The following is an 18,414-nucleotide window of genomic DNA, read 5'->3' as shown; positions in this document are numbered from 1 at the left end:
TCCGTTAGCTGCTTTGTCTCTGTCGTCCAACACGCCTGGGTCGACCCCGACGCGACCCCCCGAGGGCACCCCTCCGACCGCGGTGACACGCGCGGCACAGCCGGTCGTCACGGCGAGGACACGTGAGGGGGGGGAGGTGACGGGGCCCTCCCTCCCCCTCGCCACGCTGAGTGATGAGGACAACTGCTGTGACCGGCGGGGCCCAGGGGAAGCCAGGGCCCCGGGTTTGACGCCATTCCCCCAGATTAGAGCCCCATGTCCCTGGGGAGGGGGGGGGGGTCTGAGGGCCCCGGCCCTGGGGGTTAGGCTGGGGGGAAGGAGGGGTCTGAGGGCCCCCGGCCCTGGGGGTTAGGCTGGGGGGAAGGAGGGGAGATGGAGACATCGCAATAGGGAACTGTTCTCTGGAAACCTCCCCCCCCTTCAATCCCACTGTTGAGAGACTGTGCTCAGGAGTGTGTTGTGTGTGGATTGAGCATGACAGTACTAATTCACCGAGGACAGACTGGTAAAAAAGTACCACCTCTCCACCACCCCGTCCCCCAAACCAATGCGTGTTGGTATGCCCTCCCCCAGCCCCTCCACGGACTTCCACGTTGGTATGTCCCAGACTAGATCGACCAGATGCCTGTGGTGGTGGATTAGCGTACAGCTAGGCTAGCTAGCGCTGCGGGGTCTACCCGATACCTCCCAACCCTTACACTCTCTCCCCTGGGCTCACTCACAGAGACGGGTGGTGAAGGTGAGAGAAATGGGGATACGCTCCCTCAAGTACCTCAGACTGTAGAAATACAGTATTCTGACCGTTAGCATAACTAATTAGCTCCACAGAGGACACAGAACCTGAGGCGGCCGCCATTACAAAAACACCTGACATCACTGTCGTGGCGCTAGATAGCTAGGTTAGACTTAGCTATACTCAACTGCTGATGAGGGTCCCTAGCTACTAGCATGCTAATTTTGGGGTCAATGAGGGGTGGGAAAGGAAAACATGAGTTAAGCTAGCGCTAATGGCCAAGCTAAGTCTGGGGAGGTGCTAGCTTGCAGGGTAGTGTAGGTGCGGTGTCCTTTGGGGAGATATGTCAACAAATGTGAATTAAAAGACGTTGAGTACAGCATTATACCCCCAAGCTAATGAGGGTGTGGAAAGTAATTCTTGGTGATGTAGCCAGTCCTGTCTTGGCTTTTGTGTGTAAATGTATATTTGCATGTATTCCCCTTTAAAACTTTCAAAAAAGGTATATCTTGTTTTCAGACTCCTGTCAGTATAACATGTGTGTGTCTGTGTGTGAGTGTGTGTGTGTGTGTGTGTGTGTGTGTGTGTGTGAGTGAGTGTCTGTCTCACCCCTGGGAGTCCAGTGTGTTGGTGGCGTCCAGCAGCAGCTTGGACAGCATGGTGAAGAGTGCAGTCTCATCTCTGGGTCTCTGTCAGGGTGGACCAGGATCTGCAGCAGCGGCTTAGCAGGGGCAGGAACTCTCCTATGACTGGACCTGGGACCACACACACAGAAAGTTGTGTAACTGACCAAGCAATATGTCATCTAACCCCAAACTAACCCTAAGGAATACCCCGACAGTTGACACACTAAAATGAAAAGGAAAACAAACCATAAAAAAAACGTCTGGAGTGTGTGTGTTAGGAGCCTGCATGGGAAATTCAGAAGGAAAGTATTCACACACACACACACACACACACCCTGTCTGTAAGAGTATGTACCATTTATAGAGCTTTGTGCACGTCTGCGAGTGTGTGTGTGTGTGTTATTGCGGGCTGTGTTGCAGACTGGTCTGGAGACAGAGGATATCCTGAACTGCCTCTGGGACTGGGACCAGTGGAACTGAATGACTGGACTCATGGGGAAAGACAGGGAGGGAGAGAGAGAGAGAGGCGCAAGATGGAGAGATGGTTAAATAGAGAAAGAGAGGCACAAAGACAAAGACCGAGAGAGAGAGAGAGAGAGAGAGAGAGAGGGAGAGGGAGAAACCAGCCAGATAGAGCAAGAGATGAGGGCAAAGTTGACACAGAGAAAGAAAGAGAATGACAAGTCAAAGAGAGAGAGAGAGAGAGACAAGTCAGAGAGACCTAACCCAACAGCAGAGAGAGAGGAGAGGAGGGATAGGGTGTCGCGGGGCAAGGGACACGTGAATGCAGGGCGTGTGGTAGAAACCTGGGGAGGGTTAGCGACGACGTCTCGGGGTCTGGTGTCTCTCAGACTGACCGCAAGAGGATGTGAGAGAGAGACCAGCCGGGTGATACGCTGACACACTGGACAGCTCGGCTGTGTGGGCGGCTCGCACACGCGCACACACACGTGCGCGCAGGGTGTGTTGTGAGCAGAGAATGAGCAAGGTTTTATTTTTGTAAGGGGTAGAGGGTGTCAGATTAAAGGACAATGAGAGAACTCACACGCACAGGCCTGCCCACTACACACACACACACGCACACAGTGGCCAGAAGGATGCGTGAGGGCATGGTTTATGTGAAACTTAAATCTAAAACTAGCATAATTAGCAATAAAGGAAACATCTCACCCCAACAGCTACAGCTAACAATAGCGGGTTAAACAGGAAGTGATCGTTCCACTCAAATATCAACGTCCACCCCAAACAGAGCCACACCCCCATTCTCTCGCTCGCCGTCCCACACTGCACCAGTGTCTGGCCTCGCCAACGGGACAGAGGGTGGCGTCTGGCACTGACCCGGTGCGGACCACACACACACACACACACACACACACACACACACACACACAGGAAGTCGAAGTTCAAAGTAGCCTTGATGCAAGGGAGGTCCAAGACCAGGGCTCTTTGGTGTTTGGTGCTTTGGTGTTTGGGGGGTGTTTGACATGATGACCTGGGTGTGTAGCTAGAGTGGAGCAGTCAGCTATAGGGCTGGGGGGGGGCAGCTAGTGCTGCCTCAGGCCTCTCCTACTCAATTAGACCTGTCCGCTTTCCGCCCACCTAACCCTCCCCCTCTCTGGGGGGGGGGGGGGAAGCGAGGGAGGGAGGAGGTGTTTCAACACGAAAGTGATGTTCAAGGGTGGATTTACCCAAATCACCGAGCTAACTGGGCCTAATGACAGCCAGACTGTGTGTGTGTGTGTGTGTGTGTGCGTGCGTGCACAAGCCGGGAGACAGAGGGAGACATGGGAAGGGGTTTAGGGGATATATGGAAGCTTTGTGGCTGCCTCAGTTTGAAGGGCCTCGAGTGCCAAGACAGGTCTCTACTCTCCACATAACTCACAGGGAAACATATATAGAACTGTCTGCCTGCCTGCCTGCCTGCCTGTCTGTCTGTCTGTCTGTCCCCTCACCTGACTGTGTGGCCAGTAGCTGCAGCTGCAGCCTCTGAGGCGAGAGGCTGGTCCAGTCCCTCTGGGAGGCCGACAGCCCCTCAGCAGCTGGGGCATGTGCTGCCGGTACAGCTCCGGTACGGAGGCCAGGCCCAGCGCTCCACACACACACCTCACACTCTGCTGGGCCTGGGGGCAGGAGGAGGGAGGGAGGGGAGGGAGAGGACAGAGAGGGGAGGGAGGGGGAGGGAGGGGAGAGAGAGAGGATTGGAGGAAGGGAGGGAGGGAGAGAGGGCAGACAGGGTTAGAGTTATTAAAACGACAACAGTGATCATCACAACACAGGATGTGAGTGGGACATTTATGGCTCGGGGAATTATGGGAATCTGAGGAATTCGGTCACCTACGGAAAAGAGCCGTTAGCCGCCGTGGAACCCAAAAACAGACACACATAGTAACACAATGCTGGACATCACAAGACCTCACTCTAAACCCTTCCAAAAACAAACAGAGACTCTGACAGATGAGAGAGGTGAGAGAGACAGAGAGATGAGAGGGGGAGAGAGGAGAGAAAGAAAGGGGGCGGGGGGGGGGGGGGGGTGGAGAGAGAGAGGAAGATAGAGGGTCAGAGAGACAAAACTAAAAAGGACTGGGGAGAGAGGAAGTGACCTGGGGGGGCATTTATTGTGTCCCCCCTTGGGGGTCGGGACCCACCAACCCCCACTGACACACACACACACACACACACACACACACACACACACACAGACAATCTGTCTGAAGCTCCAAGTCCTTGTCCCAGTGACCCCCCCCTTCTCCCTCAAAGACAGCCAATCAGAGACATGGGTGACTGGGCGCCATGGACACGAGGGGTGTTTCATTCCGGTGGAACGCCGCGGCCGGTCTCCCTCGTGGGACACGAACCCACGTCCGGGAACGCCCCAGGCTGTTCTCACCCTCCCCTCCCTCCCTCCCTCCCTCCTCCCTCCCTCCCTCCCTCCCTCCCTCCCTCCCTCCCTCCCCCTCCTCCCTCCCTCCCAGAAAGTTGGCAGACATAAAGGACAGACAGTGACAGTGGTTCGGTCACCAGTCAGCTCCCTGTCCCCCTCATTCCAAACCAATCTCTCTTTCTCACCCTCAATACAAACCAATCTCTCTTTCTCTCCTTCCATACAAAACCAATCTCTCTTTCCCTCCCTGTCCCCCTCATTCCAAACCATCTCCCTCCCTCATTCCAAACCATCTCCTCGTCCGTGTCAAGCGGTTATTTAAGGTCGACCGCGAGGCGGTTCTCCGACGGCGTGACGACGGTACGGACGTACGCCCGCACGCCTGCCTCGACAGTGCACCCCCCCCCTCACCTCTCTCCCTACCTCCCCCCTCTCTCTACCTCCCCTCTCTCTCTCTCTAACCCCCCTCCCCCTCTCCGGCTGGGCTTTAAGAGCTCCTCTCTCCAAAAGGTGCCGTTTGGGCTCCCCTGTCTAAGCGGGTAGTTCCCCTCTGCTCTGTGTGCCGGCGTTTGGCCCTGGCACTGAGACGGCCTTCCTCACATGACCGCTTCCCACAACACACTCACCTGCCCCAGGATGAGAGAGAGACAGAGAGAGAGGGGGGGTGGGGGGGGGGGGGGGGGGGAGGAGGAGAGGGGGAGAGAGTGGAAAACAGAAGGGGAGAGAGAGAGAGAGCAAGAGAGACCACAGACAGAGAAAGAGACAGAGAGCGAGAGGAACAGAGAGCGAGAGCCAGAGAGAGAGGTGTTATTTTGATATCCAAGAGGAAATGAACTCGGGACAAGCGGACAGCCTAGGCCTCTGTGGTATTTTCCCCACTCGGACAGAGACAGAGAAAGACTCTCACCTTGTCAGCCAGGCCGGGCTCCAGGGACAGACTCTGGACCGACAGCAGCACCTGCAGGAGCTGCAGGCTGACGGAGGAACAGTCGGGCCCACACAGAGTCAGCAGCACGTCACACCACACCACCAGCTGCTCCAGATACACCCCCTGGGGAGGGCGGAGAGAGGAGGTGAGGCGCGACGAAGAGAATGGAGATGGGGGGGGGGGAGCGAGAGAAGAAAATGGAGACGCGGAGAGGTGAGAGGCGGAGAGAGATACGGAGGGGAGAGAAGAGCCTGTACGCGGTTGCCGTCACCTGCGGAACGTGACCTTCCTCGACGCTGTCCTGGGACCTCTGTTTCTCCCTCCCTCCCACCTTCTCCCTCCCTCATCCCCCCCCCTCCATCCCCCCCCCCACACACCTCTCAGTCCAACTCCCCATGGTTGACAGCCTGTCCACACCAAAGACACAGGACCCCCCCCCCCCCCCCGGCTCTGAAAGCCTGGCCTGCCTTCCTGTGGCCCCGTCATAGTAGAGGGGGGGGGGGGAGGGGTGTCCCTCAGGTGTTCACTTAAGAGCGTAAGTGGCAGCCCACGCAATTTTCACCAACGCGGACGCATGCATGTGCACACGAGACATGACCGTGCACACATGTGCATGCACACACACACACACTGTCAGTCCCTGCAGTAGCCACTGGGGGAGCCGCACCTCTTCTCTAGGCAGCTCCCACAGGATGTAGAGAGGAGAGGAGGAGGAGAGAGGAGGATGAGGAAGACAGGAGGAGGAAGAAGAGAGGAGAAGAGAGGAGGAGGAAGGTCGTAGGAATGAGGAAATGTGTTTGTCTCGCAGGCGGTCGGGTGGGGGGGGGGGGGGGTCACTCTCTCCCTCACACGCCACCCACTTCCCCAGTTGGAGCTAGACTGTGACAGCTCCACTGAGCACGCTCACGACAGGAGCTGCCCAGACACATCCTCCCTGTCATCAGCGTTACTGTTGGGAGACGGTGGTGGGCGGCCCGCAAGGAGGAGGTGCGTGTGTGTGTGTGTGTGTTGGGGCACAGGACTTCCCTATGACACAGCAGGAGCTCTCCAAGGGTGTAGACAGAGAGAGAGAGACAGAGAGAGACAGAGAGGTGAGACCAGAAGCTGGCAGACATCGAGGAGAGACACCAGACACTTGGGCAGCGACACAAACCGCACGGTCTAGGAGTTACGGGAACGGAAAAAGTTACACAGCCGTGTAATGATGGTGCGTGTGTTCACACACACCTGGAACCTGCTCCAGCTACACCTGGTTCTCTGGCTGCCGCACGCTCCGGGGGAGAGTGTGTGTGTGTGTGCGCACTGCTGTCACACTAATAACACACACGGATGCTCTCTGCTGACATGCTAGTGAGCTGGGAGTTCCTATCCAATAGGGGCCTCCCTCCTTCTCCTGACAGGTGTTGGTGTTGCCATGGGCAACGGGCAAACACCCACCCACACGCACGCACAGGGGGGGCCAATGACCCGGGGGTGTGTGTTCACAGGTGAGGCTGCTTGTCACATAAGCCCCAGCCCTTCCTCGCCCTCCCTTTCTTCTCCACTCCTCTTAACTCTCACTTCTCTTCTACACTCCCCCCCCCCATCTCCCTCTCCTTCATCTCCCCCCCCCCCCATCTCCCTCTCCTTCATCTCCCCCCCCATCTCCCTCATGTCTCCCTCATGTCTCCCTCTCTTCCTCATGTCTCCCTGTCTTCCTCATGTCTCCCTCTCTTCCTCATGTCTCCCTCCCTTCCTCATGTCTCCCTCCCTTCCTCATGTCTTCCTCATGTCTCCCTCTGTTCCTCATGTCTCCCTCTCTTCCTCATGTCTCCCTCATGTCTCCCTCTATTCTCAAGAGGCGGACGTTTGCCCACGACAAGTTGATAGGAAGACATCACACCCCTCCTCTGTTCACGGCCAGAGATCAGCCGTTTTTACACTGCCTGACAGAGTTCTCTGTGAAGTGGATGGCAGTAAATATGTCTTCTGATCTTCTCAAGCCTCCCTCCCTCCCTCCCTCCCTCCCTCCCTCCCTCCCTCCCTCCCTCCCCTCCCTCCCTCCCCTCCCTCCCTCCCTCCCTCCCTCCCTCCCTCCCCTCCCTCCCTCTCTCTCTCTCTCTCCCTCCCTCTTTCCCTCTTTCCCTCTCTCTCCATCTTCTTAGTGCCTGCCTGTCTGCGTAAGCCCCTCTACACGCCCGTCGCCATGGCAACACGCGACCCAACTTCCTCAGTTGGGATGTGTGTGTGTTTGTTAACTATGAGTGTGTTTGCTGTAGTGGGGCCCTCTCCACTCCAGAGGGGAAACGCAATTTGGGAATTTGAGACGGATTTCTAAACAAACTGTGGCAGTTTGTGTACAAACACACACACACACACCGCTTCTTTTCTAGCATGTTCCGCGTTTGGTTCTCCTCTGCATGATCAGTGAGAGCACAGCGGCTTCGCTGCCCCTCTCCAGACCATCACTTCCCCCCCCGAGCTTTGACATGATTTATATTCATTCCTCCATGGCTCAGGAGTCGTTGTTTTTCGGTGTGCCAGTCCGACCTCTTTCCCCTCGCACCGAGCGCACGAGAGAACGGGGCCTCTGATGTTGGCTGGGCTCAAAAGAGGACGCTGTTGTGAAAGCACTGAGGCTGCTGTTCAAAACGCACGCAGTCTGAGGCCCGCAACTTAGAAAGGCTGTTTTGCCCAAACCCCCGGACCCTCAAGTCCTTCGGCACCGTGCTGTGTTTCTCTGCTGGCCAGCTGGTGGGCAGCTCCCTCTCTCTTCCCTCTCTCTTTCCTCCTTCCTCTCTTTCTCCTTCTCTCTCTCCCCCCACCCCTCTCTCCTTCCCACTCCCTCTCTCTCCCCTTTCTTCCTTCATCCCTCCTTCTCTCTCCCCCTCTCTCTCCCCCCACCCCTCTCTCCTTCCCACTCCCCCTCTCCTTCAATCTCTCCCCCTCCCTCTCCAGTTATCCCCCCACCCCCCTCCTCTCTGACGGCATGTCTAAATACTATCAGAAGGGCATCAAAACAAGTTGTTAAGTCATGGTCTGTGGCTAGCGCTGGCTCTGAATGGGGCGAGTGTCTGGTTGTGTGTGGGGGAGAGAGAAAGTGAGTAATATAGAAATAAAGTTAAAGTATGTGGTTTTACCGGTGTGGGTTCACAAGCATGTCAAACTGGGTGTATGTGTGTGAGTATGAGTGTGCTATGTATGTGCGTGTGTGTGTGAGAGCGTGTGTGAGTGTTTGTGTGTGAGAGTGTGTGTGTGTGTGTGACAGTGTGTGTGTGAGAGTGTGTGTGAGAGTGTGTGTGAGAGTGTGTGTGTGAGAGTGTGTGTGTGAGAGTGTGTGTGTGACAGTGTGTGTGTGAGAGTGTGGGTGTGAGAGTGTGTGTGTGAGCGGGATGCAGGTGCAGCTCAGGGTTATTTACAGCTCGGGGGTGACCTGGTCATGGTCTCTCCCTGCTCCCAGAACTCTGCAGGTGCTCCGGAGAGGACAATTTAATGGCTCTGCTAAGACGGGAGGAGAGACAACAGAGGGAGAGAGCGGGGAGGTAGAGAGACGAAGAGAGGAGAGCGAGAGGGGAGCGATGGCGAGAGGACAGTGAAAGAGGAGAGAGAGAGGGAGGGAAACAGAGAGAGAGAGGATAGAGGACAGTGAAGGAGGAGAGAGAGAGCGAGGGAATGAGAGAGAGACAGACAAAGAGAGAGCAGAGGTCTGTCTCCATCTGCGAGGAAGCGTGGGACCCAGTCCGTCCGACAACATTGCCGGGGGGTGGGGGGTAGAGAAAGGGGCCGAGGGGGGTCCATTTCCCCTCCCTGCCAGGGCCAGAGAAGGAGAGAGAGGCAGAGAAATGTACATGGGAATAGTGATGTGTGTGTGCGTGTGTGGACAAGTGGGTTTAAAGACCCAACATCTATCAAAAACATTCGGTCAGCTCTGCCCGTACTGTTTAAAGAGTGTTCAGGGAAGCTGGGCCGAGAGGTCAGGAGAAATTAGCAGACTTTTTATTATTATTAACCCAGAGAGGAAATTCCTCCAGGCCCCCCGGGAGAGAGGGGGAAGATGGGCAGTGGGTACGGGTGAGTCACTGCAGCCGGCCACCCTCCTCTCACCAGAGAGAGAGAGGGAGAGAGAGACAGAGACAAAGACAGAGAGAGAGGTGTTATTTTGATATCCAAGAGGAAATGAACTTGGAACAAGCGGACAGCCTAGGTCTCTGGGATATCTTCCCCACTCAGAGACATCAGGGATTTTGTCAGGGCCGGCGAGTTATTTGAACCGCCTTTTTTCTCCAGCATGGGGTTACGGGAGGACGGAGAGCTCTTCGCGTGTCAAGCCAGAGGCCTATTTTTCTTCTAAAAAGATCAACTTTGAAATGTTAGACATGAATAACAACCTATGCCCAACTTTTGTTGTTGCTAAGTCAGCGTTTTGGGGCATTACTCAACAGTGAAACCCACTGAACTACCAGAGGACTAATTCCTTAAAATATCGCCTTTCCCAAAAAGCCTTGATAAGAGTTAATCCAATGTATGGTGAAATGTCTCTAATGGAACACAGTCAGCAGGGACTATCCAGCTGCTGTCAGAGGTTACTGCCCTGAAACCACTAACTTCACAGGCCAAACACAGGGACTCACAGAACCTGGCAACCCCAAGTCGAGGGAGGGGGTTGGCGAGGCAGAACCTGGCAACCCCAAGTCGAGGGAGGGGGTTGGCGAGGTAGAACCTGGCAACCCTAAGTCGAGGGAGGGGGTTGGCGAGGCAGAACCTGGCAACCCCAAGTCAAGGGAGGGGGTTGGCGAAGCAGAACCTGGCAACCCAAAGTGACTTGCCCGCCCACCTGGCCCCCCTGGAGGTCAGAGGAGGGTGTGGTCTCACCTGCTGGGAGCCCTGGCACACGTCCGGCTGGGCCAGCGTGTCAGCCACCTGCTGGAGGTGTGGCCTGAGCAGGGGGGCGGAGCATCCCTCCAGGACGGCCCCCAGCACCATGAGGGGGGTCCAGGGGGAGGAGGAGGAGGAGGAGGAGGGGGTCTCCACGTGGGCCAGGAGCAGCTTGAGGAAGACCTCGGGACTGACGAAGGTGCCCAGGAGCTTGGCGGCTGCTAGACTCTGTAGAGACAGAGGAGGAAGAAAGAGAAAGATCACAAATCAAAGACAGAAAAACAACAACAAAAACTATATTTAAAAAACTAACGATTAAAGCAAGCAAGACAGAATGTAAAAAAAAAAAAAGAAATGAAAAAAGAAAAGAAAAAAGAAATCATAATTCCAAGTCATGTATCATCTTGCCGCTGATAAACGTCCCCGCTACCAGAAGCTTCCTTTGCAAACAGGTGCATCCCCAGTCCTTGATCCAGAACCAGCCGGCCCGGGGAGGCCATACATCACACACCAGACCCTGTCTACTGTAAGGCCAGCAGCTGTATCCTGCTCCGCAGTGATCCCGACAGATCAGGCTGGCTGGGCATCAACGAGGCACCACATCAAACGCACCCCCACACCCGCCCACCTGAGAATGGGAGGAACGTGGTGAGTGGAAATAGCGGCGGGCGAGGGCCTCCTGGGGGTGGAGCCTGTTTGCGGACTGGGCTCTCGGAGCGGCCGGCTGCCCACACCTGGGCCCGGCTGGGACTGGGGGACTGGGGCTTTGTGACGCTGGTGCACGCTGCAGCTGCTCTCTCTCTCTCTCTCTGTTGGTCTCACTGTCCCTACACAGCTGCTCTCTCTCTCTGTGTCTCTCTCAATCTCCCAATTCCTCTCCCTCTCTCTCTGTCTCTCACTACACACTGGTTTCTCTCTCTCACTCTGCCCAACTCTCTCTTTCGCTCATTTACTCTGCCCAACTCTCTCTCTTTCGCTCATTTACTCTGCTTAACTCTCTCTCTTTCACTCATTTACTCTGCTTAACTCTCTCTTTCGCTCATTTACTCTGCTTAACTCTCTCTCTTTCACTCATTTACTCTGCTTAACTCTCTCTCTTTCACTCATTTACTCTGCTTAACTCTCTCTCTTTCACTCATTTACTCTGCTTAACTCTCTCTTTCGCTCATTTACTCTGCTTAACTCTCTCTTTCACTCATTTACTCTGCTTAACTCTCTCTTTCACTCATTTACTCTGCTTAACTCTCTCTCTTTCACTCATTTACTCTGCTTAACTCTCTCTTTCGCTCATTTACTCTGCTTAACTCTCTCTTTCGCTCATTTACTCTGCTTCCCTCTCCCTCTGTCCCTCCCTCTCTCTCTCTCCCTTTCTCCCTTTCTCTCTTTTACTTTTACTACATTTACTGTGCCTAACTCTACCTCTCTCTCTCCCTCATCTTACTCTCCCCCCCCCCCCCGTTCCTCAACCCGCCCCTCGAACGGCCCGCGCCCACTCACGTGGGTGACCACCTCGCCCTCGGGGTCGGCGGCGGCGCGGTACAGCGCGGCCAGCAGCGGCTGCAGGTGCTGGGTCAGGTGGTCCTCGGCGTGCAGCAGCAGCACGGCCAGCAGGCGGGCCGTCTTCAGCCGCGTCGACGCCAGCCAGTCCGTCACGTCCCGCGCCAACGCCGGCAGCACCCGGGACAGGTTCCTCACCACCAGCTCCCTGCAGCCCAGCCCGGGACGCTCCACTGGGGAGGGGGGGGGGAGAGGGGGGGAGAGACAAAGAAAGAGAGAGAAAAGAGATTAGAGTAAACTGTATGGGGATGCAAAGACTTTTGAGGTTTAAGGAATTTTCCACTGAACCCCCAAAAAGTTATAAAAAATGTTTTCGAGGCAGATGGATTGTCCTCCATATTTTTTCAGGGCTTAGAGCTGTCCCCTGTGCACCGAAGTAGAATCCACTCAAAATCCCCTTTTCCAGAAGCGTATCTCTTTACGATGGAGATTTCCTCTTGTCCGGGGGCTTGTCAGAGCAAGTGGAACACATTCTCAAATAGCTGTCCACACGGCCTCCCTTCATCCCCTTTCCCTCCCTCCCTCCCTCCCTCCCTCCCTCCCTCCCTCCCTCCCTCCCTCCCTCCCTCCCTCCCTCCCTCCCTCCCTCCCTCCCTCCCTCCAGCCCTCCAGCCCTCCAGCCCTCCAGCCCTCCAGCCCTCTGTCCCTCTAATGAGAGAGGAAGAGAGGAAGAGGAGGATGCGTCCGTCAGACAGTGTGCAAGACATAACAAGTCTGTTGGTCTCTTTATGGAGTCCCTCACAGACAAACAGTGACCTTTCCAGAAGGGAGCAGGGTTGTGGATCTACGCCAGATGGAGAGAGAGGGAAAGATTGTGTGAGGGGAGGGGGGGGTATATTGGCCCGATATTACTAGAAACTATAAAGGACACCAAATATCCAGGGTGTTTGTCTTGCATCCCAACGCAGACATAGATTACAGTGGACGGAGCATCCAGATGTCATTTTAGAAACGAATGTTCATTTGCAAGGTGAGAAACCGTTTCCATCACTTCCCCCCCCCCCCCCCCCCCAGATTCCAGCCTTTTCGACTAAACCGCATATTTGTTTCCGCAAATGTATTTGGCGGTCTGGCTGGCCTTGGTGGCTTGTCTGTGTAACAGATGTCTGGAGGCGAATTAGGTAGCTCAGCTATGTAGTTCAACATGCAATTTAAAACTAGCACTGACCCACTCCTTGTATCCTGAGACACCTCTACCTGCAGCTCCAGTGCTCAGGCCCAAACACATCCAGGGGCCCCCCGGGGCCCCGGTCTTAACTCTGCCCATCTCAGCGCCTGCCTTCCCGGCAGCCTGAGCTAGCCACACTGTCATTAGGGTTCTGGAGGAGACCACGGACCCTGCACCTGCGAGCGACACCCAGCCCAGCCCCCCCCGGCCTCCCCTCTTAATCACAGTAATAAAAGGAGCTAATGGTATTTTTCACCTGAGCGATAACCCCCCCCCCCCCCCCCCCCCACACACACACACAGGAGGGGAAATTACACCTTTCAAAATCAGTGGGGAGTAAAGGCTGATGGGGGGGGGGGGGGGTGACATCATCCGACAATAACTCGATCCATACAACCCCCCCGACCTACCCCACCCCCCGCTCAGACATTAAGCTCTTGGCACAAGATCCACAAGCCTACAGGTTTCAACAGAGTGTGGTGCCCTGGTTCATTGGTGGGAGGCTATTCAAAGGAGAATGTTGTGTTCTTGTTCTGTGTGCTGAAAGGAAAAGGGGGGGGCTACTCACCTGCTGACTGCCATGGAAATGACAGGCAGGCACTCAGACAGGCAGACAGACACTCAAACAGGCAGGCAGACAGGCACTCAGACAGACAGACATTCAGACAGGCAGGCAGTCAGACAGACATTCAGACAGGCAGGCAGTCAGACAGACAGGTTGACCCGGGGATAAGGCGACTTCCTCATCACATAACCGAGTTGACAAATGCCACTAGGAAAAGACAGTAATAAGCACTTGGAGAGTTACCAGGAGAGTTACCAGGAAAGAGAAAGAGAGTGTGTATGTGTGTGTGTACACACCTCTCCCCTACCCTCGATAGGCTGTGCCATTACTCAAAGCCCCCCCCCCCCCCGCCCCCCCCCCCCCCCCCCCCCCCCCCCTCAGTCTTGAACTGTGATAGTAATGAGGCAGTTAGGGGCCAGCGTGTCAACACTCTGCAGCCGTTCATCACATCCTGCACGGCTGTCAGGACTGACACACGAGCCTTAATGACCTCCAGCCCAAGGACGAGGGGTCACGGAGGGGTCATATTCCTCAAAGAATTTATCACGTTTTATCACAATATTGCAGGACTTTAGCAACACATTCCATGTACTGCATATCTAATGCATGATGTGTGTAGACACACTAGAACCTAATCCAGGATCATACTGTATGAATCAGAACCTAATCCAAGATCATACTGTATGAATCAGAACCTAATCCAAGATCATACTGTATGAATCAGAACCTAATCCAAGATCATACTGTATGAACCAGAACCTAATCCAAGATCATACTGTTTAAACCAGAACCTAATCCAAGATCATACTGTATGAACCAGAACCTAATCCAAGATCATACTGTATAAACCACTACCTAATACAAGATCATACTGTATGAACCAGAACCTAATCCAAGATCATACTGTATAAACCAGAACCTAATCCAAGATCATACTGTACGAACCAGAACCTAATCCAAGATCATACTGTATGAATCAGAAGCTAATCCAAGATCATACTGTATGAACCAGAACCTAATCCAAGATCATACTGTATAAACCAGAACCTAATCCAAGATAATACTGTACGAACCAGAACCTAATCCAAGATCATACTGTATGAATCAGAACCTAATCCAAGATCATACTGTATGAACCAGAACTTAATCCAAGATCATACTGTATGAATCAGAACCTAATCCAAGATCATACTGTATAAACCAGAACCTAATCCAAGATCATACTGTATAAACCAGAACCTAATCCAAGATCATACTGTATAAACCACTACCTAATCCTAGACCATACTCTGTACAGACGCACCTGGATCCTGATCCTAGATCTCAGAGGTCAGTCATCATGTTGACCTCCGCCCAGAGCTGACGGCAGAGACAGCTAGCATTACAAGCTGCCCTTCACCCTGTCTCTGACCCACTTAGCCACAGTGGAAACTTGGATCAGAGGAGAGGGGTGGTGGTAGTGGGGGGGTGTCCTGGACCACAGCAAAACTCCTAACGAGGTCACAAAGTTCTTCTGCCAAGAGCGATCTTTGGAGGCCCGAATTTTAAATGAACAGCTTGAGGCTTGAATACAAATCTGGTGCTGGATGTGACTGTTCTCGGTGCTAAGAGCCCCGGGCCTGGAGTCTGTCGTCATGGAGGGTCTAAGAGCCCCGGGCCTGGAGTCTGTCGTCATGGAGGGTCTAAGAGCCCCGGGCCTGGAGTCTGTCGTCATGGAGGGTCTAAGAGCCCCGGGCCTGGAGTCTGTCGTCATGGAGGGTCTAAGAGCCCCGGGCCTGGAGTCTGTCGTCATGGAGGGTCTAAGAGCCCCGGGCCTGGAGTCTGTCGTCATGGAGGGTCTAAGAGCCCCGGGCCTGGAGTCTGTCGTCATGGAGGGTCTAAGAGCCCCGGGCCTGGAGTCTGTCGTCATGGAGGGTCTAAGAGCCCCGGGCCTGGAGTCTGTCGTCATGGAGGGTCTAAGAGCCCCGGGCCTGGAGTCTGTCGTCATGGAGGGTCTAAGAGCCCCGGGCCTGGAGTCTGTCGTCATGGAGGGTCTAAGAGCCCCGGGCCTGGAGTCTGTCGTCATGGAGGGTCTAAGAGCCCCGGGCCTGGAGTCTGTCGTCATGGAGGGTCTAAGAGCCCCGGGCCTGGAGTCTGTCGTCATGGAGGGTCTAAGAGCCCCCGGCCTGGGGTCTGTCGTCATGGAGACTCACCTCCAGCAGGGTAGAGGGCGGGGGGGGCCAGGAGGAAGTCCATCTTGTCCTTCAGGTCGTCCTGGTTCTCCTGCTCCCACTGGGAGCCAGTCTGTCTCCACAAGTCTGCAGCCAGCAGCCTTCGGGCAGAGAGATAACGCTCAAAATCGGTCCGTGTTACGAGATCACTCAGATTGAACAATATATTGTTCTGGGATATTTGGTTTAACCACAGAGATGTTCTTTTTTTTGGTTCATTTTTTAATTCATTAAACCCTGGTCATGCAACCATCCCAAATCAAACTTTAAACAAGATGACACAAACACAATGACTTGATTGAAAAAAAAAAAAGAAATGAAAAAAAAAATAGAAGAAAAAAACACACAGATCTAACATGATTGGGATAGGTCATAGCCGTGTGGACGGACACATGCTTTCACCTGTCCAGATGAGTTGAGATGTGAGATCTAGATGGAAGTGAGCGTGGTGGAGAACCCCCAGGGGGGTCTGGTACCTGATCTCCGGGATGTCGTCGCTGAGGCCGCTCAGCAGGAGGGGGATGAGCTTGTGGAAGTAGGAGTACCTGTCCCGGAGGTGGAGCAGCCAGTCACCCACCACCTCAGTCACAGCCTTCCTCACCTGGGGGGACAAGGGGAAGGAGGGGTGGGGGAGGTGAAGGTGGTGGTGTTAAGAGATGAAGCAGTTGGCTATCAGTTACTATTAAACTTACTACAAACTACTAGTCGTGTGAATATGTTCTTCTCCGCACATAATAAGATTGATCGCGTTTCCGACAGAGCAGTAAACTGAAGTAGATTGATTATTTTGTTTTCGTGTCATGCACCAAAGTTTTAAACTAAATATTGTGACTTTTCTCCCAAGATTGGCTCATAAAACCTGCTACAAAAAAAGGTTCCCTTCTGATGCATAACAAAAATAGAGGACATTAGACCATAAAAATACATCCCTACGTCCTCATAGACAGGACGGTAAAAACAAAAAACAACTATTTCTCAATTTACCAAAGTGCAAGACGTTAAATATGTTTCAACCATGACTATACCCACCAGTGGAGAATCGTCAAACAGCCTCTGAGCAAGGTGCGACAGGACGTCATCCACGTTCTTTCCATTGCCATACTGGATGACGGCCCCTGTGGCCTGGACGATTGACACTCTTACCCGGGAGTGTTGGTGAGAGATGTTCTGCATCAGAGGCTTGACCAAGCTTTCTGCCTGCATGTGGAAATGTTCTGAGGAGAAAGGTATCGTTTGTTATTGTTGTTGAAGCTTCTGTACCGAACCACCAATTATTCAACGCGTTAACACTGCTAAATTATCCGGACATCTCGAAATTAGTCATGGGGAATACGAAAAGAAAACAAATATTTCTGAATTGTGAAGCTAAAGAACGAACAACTAATAGGTCAAGTAGCAAAGATGACAGCGTGCCGCGCTACCATGGCAACTCTGTTCCAAAACACATAGCTAACAAGGTTTAAACTTACCCGGTACACATTTTGCAAAGTTGACAGTGCATTTGCAGCTCTCCTTTTTGACATCCGGAAAGGGATCGACAATAGTTCTCTGCAGAATCTTAATCATGTCGTCGAGATATGGAACTAGTTTCTTCCCACACACCTCCACGGTTAGGGTCAACACTTCCATCATGGCGAGCCGAAGTTCTTCTGCTGGCTCCAGGATCTCTTTTCCACCGAGCCGCTGCGACAGACAGGGCATTAGATACGGTAACGAAACCTCCGGTTGAGGTACACAACGAATAAACTCTCCAATCATGAGAATAGCAGTCTCCCTGCATCTCTCCATTGGGTCTGACAGGCATTTCAGTAGAGACTTCAGAAGACTGTGGAAAACCTCCTGTAACACGCCGCTTGAAAGCCCTTTATCAATTGTTTCTTTTTTGATTGCCTCAAGAGCTCGTTTTCTCGTGTTTTTGCTGTCTTCGTTCAGACAGTTCAATTGTCTGGCAAGTGTTCTCAAAACTTCAGCTGCAGCACGTTCATCTCCAGCCGCCATCGCCGCCATCTTTGAGGTTGCTATAACAACCTAGGGAAGTACGACAAACAAAAGGTCTTTACGATAGCGTATTCAAAACCAAAAAGCTTTATTGGTTCGTTCGTCCAAGGTGGTTTTGGCTTTCGCTCTCTGTCTTTATCTCTCTCTCTCTTTCTCTATGTGTGTGTGTGAGTGTGTGTGTGCGTGTGTGTGTGTGAAATATGTGCATTAGATTAGCTGGGCCATTGTTTGTCTTCATAAGGCAACCACCACATCAAGTTTAAGTTCGCTTCATTTTGTCATTTCACCATAAGCAGTAGCCTACAATACAGACACAATGTGATAAAATGTCATTTCTCACAGGCACACGGAGCTACATAAGACAATCAAATAATGAATACATGGTGGGAAGAAAGTATATATACAGAAAAATAAGTTCTTAGCACATTGGATTTAGGCGCTATCACAGGCCCAATCATGTTATGCGCTTCTGAAACACACAGTAACATAATACATCAAATATGCTACTTCCAGTTGTCACATAATGTTCTCATTCTTATGCCACTGGAAGAACACCTGTCCTTTGACTAGGTTACGTACTGTGCTATTTTTCCTCTTTTCGTCAAGAAAGTGGAGTACGACAAGCCTATCATTATTTAATCTGTTCACTTGAATAAATCAAAGTTGTTTGGCTTGTTGCATGTCCTGCAGGGCAGCTTTGCGGTCGAATAAAAAGTGACAAATTGACGTCACTGGAACCGACGCAGTGCGAGCCAAGAGAGAAGACAGCAACCGGGGCAGTCGCATCAGCAGCATCCTAGCTACGTAAATAGAGTAGCCCTCCGTAGCTAGCCTAAACGAGCATTACCTCTGAGCATCCCCACAAAACAACGGTAAGGACACCGACGCACGATT

General features: G+C 53.2%; 1 protein-coding gene across 1 annotated transcript in view; it reads right to left on the bottom strand.

Moving 5' to 3' along the window:
- The window catches only part of LOC136940337 (dynein axonemal assembly factor 5-like), a 25,897-nt gene extending 8,368 nt beyond the window's left edge, over positions 1 to 17,529 (bottom strand). Inside the window, 12 exon segments of the mRNA XM_067232441.1 lie at positions 1,343 to 1,403; positions 1,406 to 1,456; positions 1,459 to 1,488; positions 3,312 to 3,392; positions 3,395 to 3,479; positions 5,148 to 5,291; positions 10,020 to 10,250; positions 11,520 to 11,752; positions 15,505 to 15,623; positions 15,999 to 16,123; positions 16,552 to 16,736; positions 16,992 to 17,529. Of these exon segments, the coding sequence (XP_067088542.1) occupies positions 1,343 to 1,403; positions 1,406 to 1,456; positions 1,459 to 1,488; positions 3,312 to 3,392; positions 3,395 to 3,479; positions 5,148 to 5,291; positions 10,020 to 10,250; positions 11,520 to 11,752; positions 15,505 to 15,623; positions 15,999 to 16,123; positions 16,552 to 16,736; positions 16,992 to 17,529 (1,883 nt within the window).
- Between the last annotated feature and the right edge of the window lie 885 nt (positions 17,530 to 18,414).

This window comes from Osmerus mordax, chromosome 3, assembly GCF_038355195.1.
Source record: "Osmerus mordax isolate fOsmMor3 chromosome 3, fOsmMor3.pri, whole genome shotgun sequence".
Lineage (NCBI taxonomy): Eukaryota > Metazoa > Chordata > Actinopteri > Osmeriformes > Osmeridae > Osmerus > Osmerus mordax.
Note: the sequence above shows the minus strand (reverse complement) of the source record. Positions and strands in the feature narration are given on the sequence as shown.